Genomic DNA, 13824 nt, shown 5'->3' on the forward strand with positions numbered 1-13824 from the left:
ATCTCCACTGCCATTTATGGTGTGGTCCAGATGATCTTTGGATATGATTCATTTTTTTTATAATGCACTAAAATGATCTCTAAAAATAGATGAACGGTGTAGATATAATAAATACATCACTGTGGGGCCATGTAACTTTAACCTCCTTTGAACCGTTCGTACAACTCGGAGCTCGAGGAGCGTCCGTGCTCATCTTCGCACGACACGTAATATAGCTGGTGTGAGGCACACCAGCCAATCCGCTTCCAGAGAAACCCACTAACGGACTGGCTACGCCCCCTGACACCAGCCATTGGCTGGTGGTCGGTGTTCTGTGGGACCCACCGTGATGTATGTGTATCATCCATGCCGTCCATCTATTTTTATATATCATTTTATGATATAACAAAAAAATTGAATTATATCTCAATCTCAAGTGGACCACACTACAGGAAACAATGTTGAATGAATTTTGACCATTAAAAACGTTTTGGGGGCCATAAAAGTTTTGGATCAAGCTGATATTATTTTTTCCCTTCATCTGGATCTTTATGACCAAATCAACATATTGGATGTCAAATAAACAGTACAGTGGGCCTTAGGAGGATTTTAATTGTGAATTTCCATTCATTATTTTTGTCCTGTGGTGTGGCCCACTTAAGATTTATATCCTTATCATTTCTTGGATTAAGCCTAAAATGATCTGTATCAATGGATGAACGGAATGGATGGAACACGTATATCATGCTGGGGCCATATGATTGAAAATTGAGGGTGTCATGTTCTCAGGAGCTCGAGTAGCCAATCCGTTCCTGATCTTCGCACGACACGTAATATAGCTGGTGTGAGTTACACCAGCCAATCCACTTCGAGAGAAACCCACTAACGGATTGGCTACTCCACCTGACACCATCCTGGTGGCTGGTGGTCGGTGTTCTATTGGGCCCATAATGATATATATGTTTCATCCATTCAGTTCATCCATTTTTATAGATCATTTTATAGTGATTATACATAAAATAAATTATATCTCAATTCTCAAGTGGACCACACTACATGAAAACAATAGTTATTGGATATCGACCATCATTAAAAACGTTTTGGGGCCATAAATGTTTATTTGATCATCGATATTATGTTGATTAGGTCCTTCAGCGGATCTTTATGGACCAAATCAAAAATCATCTTGATGTCAAATAAACTTTCTATGGGCCTTAGGAGGATTTTTTAATTGTCGACGCTCATTCATTCACTGTTTCCTGTAATGTGGTCCCACTTAAGATCTTGATATACATCATTTCTTGGATTAAGCCTAAAATGATCTGTAAAACTAGATGGACGGCATGGATGAAACAATTACATCATTGTGGAGCCCACAGAGCATCGACCACCAGCCATTGGCTGGTGTCAGGGGGAGTAGCCAATCCGTTTCCGGTTGTACCACTCCGGCAGCCTGTTGGTAGTGCACGTGCCTCGCGGATAATTACCTTTTTGGGATGCGCCCTGGCAAAAGGACCCGCGCGGGAGAGATAAAGGGGCTTTTTGCACACGTGTGCGAGATACATCTCGTGTCACGTAGAGACCACCGTCCATGGGAATACCCTGGCCTGAAAATAAGGATGGTCCGCTAGCGTGTGGACCGCACTTGCTTTTTGAAAATTTGAAAATGGACGGAAACAAATAAAAATAAAAATGACGTAACTTGCGGTCCACCTGATAAGCGGAGCGGCTTGATTATTTGCATCCGAAAGGGTAGCGGATTAGCTGGTGCACCACACGCCAGTGATATAGCTGGTGTATCGACGTCAGCAAGTTCTGTGAGTCCCATCATGAGTTATGTGTTATATCCAAACCGTCCATCCATTTTAAGAGCTCGTCTTAAGGCTTGATACAAAAAATAAGGCAGATCTAAAGATCAATTGGACCGCACTACAAAAGGCAATGGGGGATTGAACGTCTACCATTGAAACCCTTTCGGGAGTTATACAAGTTTTGGTTTTGGATCAATATGATATATTTTTTTATATTCTTTACCCAGGTCTTTGTGACGTTACGAACAGATTTGATGGAAAATAAACGTTATTATTGGCCTACGAATGTTTTAACGGTGAAAATCATTGACCCTGCTGCTATTTGTGGTGTGCTACATTTGACCTTTGGATATGAGTATTTTTTGGCCAATGGACTAAAATGATCTCGAAAACTGGATAAACGGTGTGGATATAATAAGTACATCATTTTGGGGGCATGCAACTTTGATCTCCTTTGAACCGTTCGTACAACTCGGAGCTCGAGGAGTGCATGCGCTCGTCTTCGCACGACACGTACATACACCAGCTATAGCTGGTGTGTGGTACACCAGCCAATCCGCGTCCGTCAGGTGGTCTGGTGGTCTTCTCGAATGTCCCATCGGACACCTGTGAGGCAAGTCCGTTCTCACTCACACGAGTCCCGTTGGAACTTCTCTTTCTTCTTTTTTAAAACGGATTGGCTATTCCCCTCACACCAGCCCCGTGGCTGATGGTCGGTGCTCTGTGGGGCCCACCATGATGTATATATTTCATCCATTCCGTTCATCCATTTTTTCAGATCATTTTATCGCTTGATTCCAAATATTAGAGGTATATAAATCTCAGGTTGACCACACCACATGAAAACAATAATGATTGGACATCCACCATTAAAATCCTCCTAAGGCCCACTGTACTGTTTATTTGACATCCAATATGTTGATTAGGTCATACAGGCTCAGATGAAGGGAAAAAATAAAAATCAGCTAGATCCAAAACTTTTATGGCCCCAAAATATTTTTTAATGATCGATGCTCATTGAACACTGTTTTCTGTAATGTGGTCCACTTAAGATTTTGATATATCTTATTTTTGGTCTCATACGATAAAATGATCTGTAAAAATAGATGGACGGAATGGATGAAACAAATACATTAAGGTGGGCTCCACGGAGCACCGACCACCAGCCATTGGCTGGTGTCAGGGGAGTAGCCAATCCATTTCCCTTTTTTTTTACACGCGCACATAGACCCAGACGCTCACTCGGTTTTGAAACTCCCGACAGTCCGCCACCCGAGCAAGAGTACGGATCCCCGTTGGAACTTCTCATTTCGTCCAGAGGATTTGTAGAGTACCGAATCTCTGTGCCTCTGCGGATTGATCCACGCAGTCGACCTCGCGGGAAGAGAATGAAAACAACTTTTTTCAAGGTTGGAAAAACGTACCATGAAATCTTTGGCCTTTTTCTTGAACGTGCCTTATTTCTTTGTAACTGTCTACTTGTGTGCTTCTGATCAAAGCGTTGAAAACCACGTAATACGAAAGATTTTTTTTATTAAAGAAATCCATCCTCCACTCTACCGTACAAAGCATCGACGGTCAGGATGACCGAACCATGGGCTCCATTAGATGATGGTGTATCGTAACACTCTACACCTTGCGATGCATCAGGACTCCAGTTCCACTTTCCCGAATCCCGATTAGGCTGGTAAATGCATAACACGCGTCCACTTTATTTCGTCGCTTTCATATCTCGCTTTGAGGAATAATTTGATACTCTGGCAGACTGTGATGGATGATACGCAGGCAGTTGGGAATTACTGAAAAATTACTTACGTGGCATGAAAAGGATTTCAAAATAAACAGTCTAAATTAGGGGTACCAGTTAGATGTTTCGTGAACCGAAAATTACTCTTACTTAGGTATCTAACCGTCAGATTGCGAACATTTATTGGACGGTTAGAAATGAAAAAAGAAGAGCCGCTTGTAACCGTTCAACTCCCAGACCTATCAAAACTGCCGGGCGCGGATTCATTAGGTCGGGACCGGGCCGAGTTCGGCAGGTCGTGACCGTGGGGCCCACATTAATGTAGTTTGTTGTATATCCTTAGCGTTCATCCGGTTTTTCAGCTTATTTTAGGATGCGGACCCAAAAATGAAGCAGATCCAAACCTCAGGTTGACCACACCACAGAAAACAAGGGAAGTAATGACGTCCACGGTTGAAATCTCCCTAGGGCTCACCATGATATTTATTTACTATTCAAACTTTTGATAATGTCAAACAGAACTGGATGAATGAAAAATACAAATAATCAGTTTAATCCAAAACTTTTGTTGCCAATAAAAAGTTTTTAATGGTCGATCATCGCTGTTTCCTGTGGTGTGGTCCACCTGAGATTTTGATCTGCTTCAGTTTTGGCCCACATTCTAAAATGAGCTGAAAATACAACACCCTACGTCAAGGTGGGCCCACGGTCACGACACTGAATCCGCGCCCAAAACTGCCTCCACATGGATGATAACGTAAAAAGCATCTCAATCGTTGCTAGTCTGCTGATGCTCTACCATTTTTCTTTCTTTGCTTCTCCTTGCTGAACAAGAACCGTTGCACTCAAGGCCACTGATTGGATGGCAAGGATCATCCCATCAATGTGTATTTTGAACCATCTTCCATCCAAGGTAAGTAGAGTGAAATGGACGGTCTAAAATAGCAAGTCATCCCGCAATGTGTACTTCTGAGAGATGCTCTACCGGCTCCGCCGTATCATTTCCCATTATGCTGTCGTGGGTCCTTCGGTTATCTTCTTGCGGAGTTCTCTACCGGCTCCACCGCATCGTTTCCCAGTCTGCTGTCGTGGATCATCTGGTTCTCTTTTTGCGGAGTTATTTCATACTCTGGCGGAGCGTAACGCTACACGAGCAGTCATAAATTACGGAAATGGCGCACGTTAGCTCAAATTTAAACAGTCTACATTGTGTTAACTCACTCTCTAACTATACGTATGAAAAGCTCGGCCTCCAAACTGTTTTACCTTGCGTGGCTCACCTGAATCAAACTCTTTTTTTAAAAAATTAAAATTAAATTTTTTTTAAAAAAAAACCCGGACTTAACTTCTGGTGTTGCATTTAATGGGTAGAATGAATTTCACCAACTCAATGCTCAACGAGCCCTTAAAAATTAAAGGTAAAAATCTCTTGCTCAATTGTTTCATTAGTGTGGCCCACCTAAAATAAAAGTCAACCTTATTTTTATGTATTTAAGCCCAAAATAAGATTGCACACTGATGATTGGAGTGGATCTCATGTATAAAATAATACGAGCAGCTAAAAATAGAAGTTTGGTTTCAGAGAAAAGTGATATATATTAAAAAAAATTGGAGTGGGATAGGCATTGCATTTACCATGGGTCTACCTGACATATGTACTGTATATCCATGCAGCCCATCCGTTTTCCAGCTCATTTTAAGGCATGAGCCCAACAATGAATCAATCCAAATCTCAAGTGGATCAATTGCTGGAAATTGTGGTGATCGGATGTTTACTATTGAAAACCTTCTAAGGCCCACCATAATGTTTATTTGCCGTCTACGCTGTTGATAAGGTCACAAAAATCTAAATGGGAAAAAACAAATATCAACTCAATCTAAAACTTACATGGCCCATCAAAAGTTTTTAATAGTCAATTACCATGGTTTTTTGTGTTGTGGTCCACTTAGAGTTTTATATCTACTTCATTTTTGGGATCATATCCTAAAATGAGATGAAAAAAATGGATGAATGAGTGGATATACAATACGTACAATAATGTGGGTGGCGAACATACACCTAATGAGCTCCCAAAAAATAGCCCGAGTCCAACCGGTTAAACCACAAGTTACAGTTCATTCATATGATAACTTTCATAATATTAATTTCACGAAACATTCAACCCTTTCAACAGGTTGGCCCCACCACAAGGATCACCTAGTGAAATCCTCAACAATATCTACCCATCAAGTGGTGCACACCATATGAAACAATGCTTAGATATTGATAAATAATGAAAAATAAGTTTAGCCTATTAGATAATTGATTATTGTAGAGTTTTTTAAAAGGTGATATTTACGAGGACAAACTTATTACCTGAGTTGGAGCCCACCGTGATATGTACGTGAGATCAACTTTGATCATCAAAGTTGTAATCTCATTATAGGCCCAAAGCTTTATTAGGCTGACCTGTGATTCAAGTGGGCCATACAAATGGAACTATTTGAGAGAGAGAGAGTTGTCCACCCTTGATTTTTATGGGGCCCGCAATAATAATTATGTGAAATTCACTCTAATTATTAGATGCCACACTAGAAACTAGGCCTGGAGCTCAAAACATAGGTCCATATGTGATTCAAATGGGGCCACATGAAGAGACAAAATTTGGAGGCCAAGCTTTTCATATAGATTGTTTCCATTCATGTGGTCTATCGGGCTGATTTTTGAGCACTTTGTCTAGCACAGGGTGATGCACCTAATGGTCAGGGTGGATTTCACATTAACACTATGGTGGAGCTTCCCTAAGCCGGCCACTCCTTTTTGCATAGCCATGTAAATTCTATCTATATCATTTATGGGAAATGGGTCCGTGCAGTCGAGTTCATGGGAACTTCTCATGAGGTTGAGCTGTGTGGGCACCATTGTGATGCGTGTTGAACATCAACACTGTGCATTTGACGAGTCCCCTTTAAATTATGAGATATCCCAAAAATCCGCAGTACACGGATTTAAGGTGGATCATACCATCTAAAATCATGTGAATACATGCTTAAAACATATACAAGCACTTGGTGGGGCCACCTAAAATTTGGATGCATTTAAACTTGGTCTGACCCCTCATCCAAGTGAGACACACATAATGGATGAGCTGGATTTGTGCACCATACCTCGGTGGGCCCAACAAATGATTATGAATGTTTTAATGGGAGACTAGCCCCTCTCAACTTTTGTATGTGGTGTGGCCCACAAAAGTCATCAATTGAATTGATTTTTAAGCCCGAGGCCCACCATATAATGGTGCATCTGACTGATGGGGTAGATTTGCGACACACATCATGGTGGGGCCCACACAACTCGACCTCATAGGAAGTTCCCATGAACTCAGACCGCAGAGAACCATTTCCCATCATTTATTAGCATTAAATATACCATAAATTAAGAAACAAATTAGAGCTACAACTAATCGTGCATCAGCATTTCTCTCTTTATATATATATATATATATATATATATATAATATAGATTGAGAACCATATCTTGGACAATTAATTTGGGTGACTTGTATGCTACCTATTTTAGACTGTGTGGCCCATTAGATTATTATTGATACATGTAGATATTTTTTATTAAATTCTATTACGATATTTGTATAGAAATTTTATTTAAAACATTTCTCTCTCATCTCTTGCTCCATACCTAGAGGAATTCTCTCTCCTAGACATGCAAACCCACCAAATCAAGATGTCCCGTATTATATATATATTATCTTCCCTTAGAGTTGAGAATCATCATTTTTAACTGACTTTTTTATTTTTATTTTTATTTTTATTTTCTCTCTCCATTTTATGCATGTTTCACAATTGTGGTTGGAGCTAATTTTGTTAATGAGAATTTAAAAATAATATATATTTTTAATCATTTTCACTTAACAACATATGCATTTTTAAGTGACTTACTAAGTGCCATCGTATCATCCATACTACTTTGCCAGAGCATCAAAGCTTTTCTCTTATCCTTTGCTACACCTTTGCTCCGACACATGCTCACCAAGTGAAAAAGTGATGTTATGCTTTAAATTTAGATTCTATTTTAACGGTCCAAATTATTTACCTTATGACTCTCAAATTTTTTAAAAAATAAATACATAAAAATTAAAATTTTTTAAATTGAATTATTTCAACCATTTAAAATTAGCTCCTTTACTTTGATGATAGACGGTCACCATAATTTTCACCATAATTAAAGGGTTAAAACATTCTATTTGATAAGTTTTTTTGGGCATGCCCTGTCTAAGGGTACCCCAATTACATAAATGGCTTAGATGCCGTATCAGGTAAATGATTTGGGTCATTGGAAGAACTGAATTCCAATAAATAAGGTCCCGAAGGGTCCCATAATGATATGTCCACGTTTTCTATAGCAACTGCATTGATAGTTTACCACCATTTTATAATGTAACGGACCCCGAGCCAGTAACGTGGGTGAGACCCCGACAGTAGGAGTCCACCTCGCTGTATGTATTGAATATATACACCGTTCATCTGTTTCCCCTGCTTATTTTAAGCCATGGTCACAGCACCTAACAGATTGCAAATTTCAGGTGGATCACAACACATGAAATAGTGGTTATCAACCATTAAAAACCTTTTCTGGCTACAAGAGTTTTGGATTAAGCTTGTATTTGTTTATTTTTTTCCTTTGATCCATGTATGTGTGACCTTATCTACATGTTGGATGGTCAAAAATCATTATGGTGGATGTTAGAGGTTTTTAATGGTGGGCATTCAATGACCATTGTTTCCTATGGTGTGGTCCACCTTAAATTTGTATCTACTTCATCCTAAATTAAACTTGGAAAATAGATGGACAAAATGGATATAAAATGGATACATCGAGATGGGCCCTATGGTTAGGGTCTAACCCACATTACTGGTTTGAAGCCTCAGCAGAGGCATGCTTGGGATACATGTAAATCAATCTGATCGCCCCCCTTCTTAATGGAACATGTACATAAGGCCGGCCATGCTATGGCTGCATTGGGCACCATAGATTTGAAATACCCTGGATTTAGAATCCTCCAGCTGTGTTTAGTACCATGGATATAATTCAAAAGTAGCTATGGATAGTATATTTACAGGGTTTGAATTAATTACTAAATAAACTTTAATATCCCTTACTAGTGTGTGTGTGTGTATATAAAATGTTTGACACAATGATTGTAATAAGTCCGTTGAAATATATACTTTGGCCGAAAATGAAGAAATTCTAAATCTTGGATGGGCCATAATCTTAGGATCACATTCGAGTGACTAACCAACAAATTTTAACCATTGGTTTACATGGACAATGTTTGGATTGCACATATCATCCTATTAAAATAATTTTAGTGATGCAGTTGATAATCAAATTGTTTTGAAATATCAGTGGGTCATGTGCCCAATAGATTAATAGTGTAGTGAGACATATTACACATGCGACTCATGGGAGGATTTTAGATGAAATCCTACCTTCCATCTTATTGGCACTTGGTTTGTTTTCTATCACGAGTGGTGTGTGCAGGCATGCAAGAATCGATTTAATGACTCGATTCAAACCGATTAACTTTGACTCAAATCGTCGAAATAAGTAGATACGTCCAATATGAACGTATATTATCAGAATTTGAGAAAATCGGTCGCCTACTTAAATACTTGTAAAAATTTGTATCAATCGATAATCAGATAGCGGGGTTCTTCCTCCAAAAATGAGTTGTGCTTTACATTTTACATGAAAGAACTTTTTAATATATTAGGGCAATCAAACAAAAGGAAAAACTTACAATTGATCACTAAGACTGATTGTAGGAATGTCTCTTAAAAAAACTGCTTGATATTAGGTAAGGGTTAAGTCCAACGTATGAGTGTAGAATTGAATTATAATTAAGAATTATCACTAAGAATTACTACTGCTTCTATGATAAATTGAAATAAATGATAGATTCGTTTTGATTTAATTGTATTAGATTTTGTTGTTTTTTGGGTCATTGCTTTGTAGATTTCCTCTATTGCTTGTATATTTCTTTTGTTGTTTTTTTTTAAAAAAACGTCTTTCTCCTTTAATTCATCAATTATAATAGCTGAAGAGTCACTCTCTAAATCATTCTTTTTATTATATTTAAATTTTATTTTATTTTTACTGTTCTTCTTCCCTCGACTAAGCCTTACCTCTTGAACTTATCATCGATCGTGCCCTCACTCTACCATTCTCTGCATCTTTTTGATCATCCATTATGTGCTCCACTATGCTTTACTCAACCACTTTTCACATTTCGTATCTCGACCATGTCAATCCTTAGCCATAATTGACTTCTTGATATCTTCGCCACACTCTTTCTTGTACTGACATGTTTTCTTTCCTAATTGGCTCAAGTAGAATTAGGCTATAACATTTCCCCTATATTTAAAACCCTCAAATACTTGGGGTTGTTTGGCACGGTGGATTCGAAGGGATTTCAAATCCTTAGTTGTTTGGCACCATAAAGTATATGGGAGTTTCAAATCCCCTCAAAGAGGTGGTTTATACCATGAAAGCTTGAATTACATCTAAATTCCTTCCAAGAGTTGCATATGTAACATGTGTATCGCTTTATTAATTTATTGGACACATGACCTAGTAATGATATCCCAAACTTAATAGATTATCAATTGCATCACTATGATTACTTTAATATGATCATCAATGCTGTCCAAACATTGTCCATGTAAATCAATGGTTAAAAATCATTAATTACTTGATCTTGTGCTTATGGCACATCCAAGAATTGAAAATTCATCATTTTCAGGCAAAGTATATATATCAGCTGGCTTATTACAACTATTGTGTTAAACATTAATGTTTACTAAAATTCAAACCCCAGTATATATACTATGCATGACTACTTATTGATTGAAGTTGATTATGAATAAAGGGTGCCAAACACAGTAAGAAAATTTAAAATCTAGGGGTTCCAAATCCACGTTCTCAAACAGGCCCTTGTGCTGCCAAACGGAAATCCCCTCATATCCCCAAATCGACAGTGCCAAACGTCCCCTATCGGTATGAATCAAATTCTAAACTACTTAGCCCTTGGACAAATGGCCATAATTTAACCCCGTCATAGTTACACTGGTCCGATCAGTCTCACTTCTGGGACATTATCCATGGCCTCAACGATTTGGGCGGTCTGGATTATACCAAAAATGCAAGTGAGTGTCCACTCGCTAATAAACAAAAGGTGATAAACTATTACAATATTTATTTATTTATTTATTTTTTTGAGAATTATATATTTTTAGAGAGGTGAGGGAAAGACACAGCGACGATAGGATATATATCTCTCTTTTCCCTCTCTACATTTCGTTCTTTCCACACCATTTCTCAAGGTATTTTTCTCCTCTTCCGACTCTTTTCTCTTTGATTTTTTATTTTATGCTGTTTGGATGGATTTCCTTTTCCGATCCTTTCTTTTTCTTGGATTTGCTTTTCCTCCCCTTTCTACTTTGATTTTAATGGAGTTTTCTTCTCTGTAGCCTTTCCATTCATGGCAGACGAAACGGTAGTCAACGGCGTCGATCCAGCCGTCGATTCGGCGACCCATGGAATCTTGAAGAAGGATCGAGATCTTGAAAACGATACTGAGGAGGTTTTGGATCTGAAGCGGAAGATCGAAACCTTAGAAGAGGAGAAATCTGGATTTATCAGCGAAAAAGAAGAACAGAGCGAGAGGATCAAGTTGTTGATGGTGGAGATTGAAGGGCTCAAGAAAGATCGGGTGGAGATTGAAGGGAGGTTGGGGGAGATGCAGAAGGAGATGGATCGGTCGGAGGAAGATAAGAAGGCTTTGAAGGCTGTGGCTGGTCGTGCGGCGGAGCTTGAGATTGAGGTTTCTCGGTTGCAGCACGATCTCATCTCGGTAATGTCGGAGAGCGAGGAGGCCTCTGCGGAGCTCCAGAAGCTGAAAAAAGCTGTTGAAGAGCTCGAGCAGAGGAATCGGGAGAAGGATTCGAAGATTAGAAGTCTGGAGAACGAGAAGGAGTCACTGATGGAAAAAATGGAGAAATTGACGGTTGAGATGGGAAGCCGAATCCGGGATCTAGAGCAAGAGGCAAAAGATAAGGTTTCTGAGCTGCTGCGGAAGCTGCAGAATGAAAAGGAGGAAACGGAAGCTGCGAAATCATCTCTTGAAGAGAAGAAGAAACGATCAGATGAGAAATCCGAGGAATTGGAGAAGTTGGTGAAGGAACTGAAGTCAAAGAATTCAGAAATCGAAGAGAAATTGGCAGGTTACCAGGTGCGGAACTTGGAGCTCGAAGATAGGGTTTTGGAATTAGAGAAGCAATTGGAGAAGGAAGAAGGTGGAAAAGAGAATGATGTGAAGGAGAAGAGTCTGAAGTTTCAGTGGCCGGTGACAACGACGGTGGCGGCAGCAGCAGCAGCATCGACAGGAACGGTTGCGGCAGCTGCGGCTATGATCTATCTGAGGCATGCAAGGCAAAGGTAAAGGAAAGAAATTAGGTTCCCCCCCTCCCCCTTTTTTATGGCTTCTAGACTCCTGTTTTTGAATTTCTTGGATTTGTTCTTCCTTTCAAATCACATACAATTACATAGATAGAGAGATATTATAGCAATCTTGATTTTGGATGCTTTGCTTGTGCCTCTTTGGTTTTGCAAACGAAGTGATAAATGCTAGAATGTAAGCTTTTGAAGACTGTGATGAGGATTGAGAGAGAGGCATCATTTGTTATATGTCTGAATGCATTCCTTGTGCATGGGAACTTGGGGATTGTTGTCTATCCCCACCTTGGTTGATAAATGCACCCTTTTCTGTCTACTTCTGATAATACAATAGCACAACTTGCTGTTGGATCTTAGAAATTAGAAAAGAGATGATACATCTATCAAGGGGCCTCTAATGGTGTGAACTGCAAGTATGGACTGAGGATATTACTCTTTCTACTACCATTGGATTTAGGAGACCCAATCCTTAGAAAAAAAAAATATCATCATCATCACCATCATCATCATCGTCGTCATCATCATGGTTATCTAAGCCTTATATAAACTACCAACTAATTGCGGTAGGTTACATTATATGAGTCCTGTTCCATCATTCCACTCTATCATGGACTATATTGTCACTAAACCATAGATCATTCCTTGGGAGAAGTATAGGTTTGAATACCAGTTTTTGCTAGGAGTTTGTTAAGGCTGATAAATAGGGAGAAGGCTACGATGATAACAATGACCATAACAGAACCCTTATATTTTTTGATCCCTGGGCCTTGAGTTCGTACATGTGGGTCTGAGGCTTAATGATCAAGAAATTGATCTGCTTAAACATAGAATTCTTGAGAAAGTTGGAGCCCTCCATTTTCTGGCCTTTCTTCCATCAATCTGGAGGTACTTCATAACTGTCTATTCAGGGGAGAGCAATTCAATTGTTAGGATTGTTCCATGAGGAGGAATTCTGGAAAATTCCTCATCCATGATGGGGCCCATCAGATCAACAGTCTGGCTCACCGAGCCCCTCAAACGAACTCAAAACAATGCATATCCTGGAGGGTCATGTGATTCCTCCCATCCAGAGAGCGTTGGCAGAAATGGATGGTGGGTCTCAGAAAGCTTAGCTTTCATTTAATCTTTATTTGTTTCTTGGGTGGTTCTCAGCACGCCATGGGTTGGTTACCATGAGCCAACTGATCAGTGGACTAGCTTGAATTTTGGGCCAGGGTAAGCTTCCAGTAGGCTGCACCTGATGACCGCCTGTCAACATTCTTTGATGTGCATGACCTGTATGGCTGAAGATTTCTTTCAACGATTCAAACCAATTTTATGATGAGGGGACACCCAATAATCTGTCCGATTGGGAATATTTCAACTCTTTCATCTTTGGGTTTGAGCCTGTATCTCAATCTCAATGGTAGATAGCACATTTTTTGACATTGACATCTCGGCTTAGAGCCTAGCTTACCTATATTTTTTTTTAAAAAAAAAAAAGGAAAGAGAAAAAGAAAACTCTTTGCAGATTGAAATATTTTCTTATGAATGAGGATCATCTCATTAATCAGCTTTTTTGTCGAACAGTTAGGAATCTTTCCAATCTTGAAGATTTTCGAGGCAGCCCCCATAGAATAAGTATCTCATGAAATCAATGGCTCGGATGATTGACTATTGGCTCTACATGCATGAATCATGCTCGTCAGCAGGCCATTGCTGATGACCCTATGATTTCTATTCTGTGCTGTCTTTCAAAATAATGGTTGTTATTTATCTTGAGAGAAACTTTGATA

At 39.3% G+C, this 13824-nt stretch overlaps 1 protein-coding gene across 1 annotated transcript; it reads left to right on the forward strand.

Moving 5' to 3' along the window:
• The first annotated feature begins 10831 nt into the window (after nt 1-10831).
• Nucleotides 10832-12280, forward strand: LOC131245651 (peroxisomal and mitochondrial division factor 2). The gene is made up of 2 exons (XM_058245244.1): nt 10832-10917; nt 11065-12280. Exon 2 carries the CDS (start codon nt 11076-11078, stop codon nt 12033-12035), a length of 960 nt encoding a protein of 319 aa, XP_058101227.1. The 5' UTR covers nt 10832-10917; nt 11065-11075; the 3' UTR covers nt 12036-12280.
• The last annotated feature ends 1544 nt before the right edge of the window (nt 12281-13824 follow it).

Source organism: Magnolia sinica, chromosome 5, assembly GCF_029962835.1.
Source record: "Magnolia sinica isolate HGM2019 chromosome 5, MsV1, whole genome shotgun sequence".
Taxonomy (NCBI): domain Eukaryota; kingdom Viridiplantae; phylum Streptophyta; class Magnoliopsida; order Magnoliales; family Magnoliaceae; genus Magnolia; species Magnolia sinica.

Bases quoted from the DNA above. Each gene is read 5' to 3' on its own strand.
- LOC131245651 (XM_058245244.1), top strand. From the start codon at position 11,076: ATGGCAGACGAAACGGTAGTCAACGGCGTCGATCCAGCCGTCGATTCG.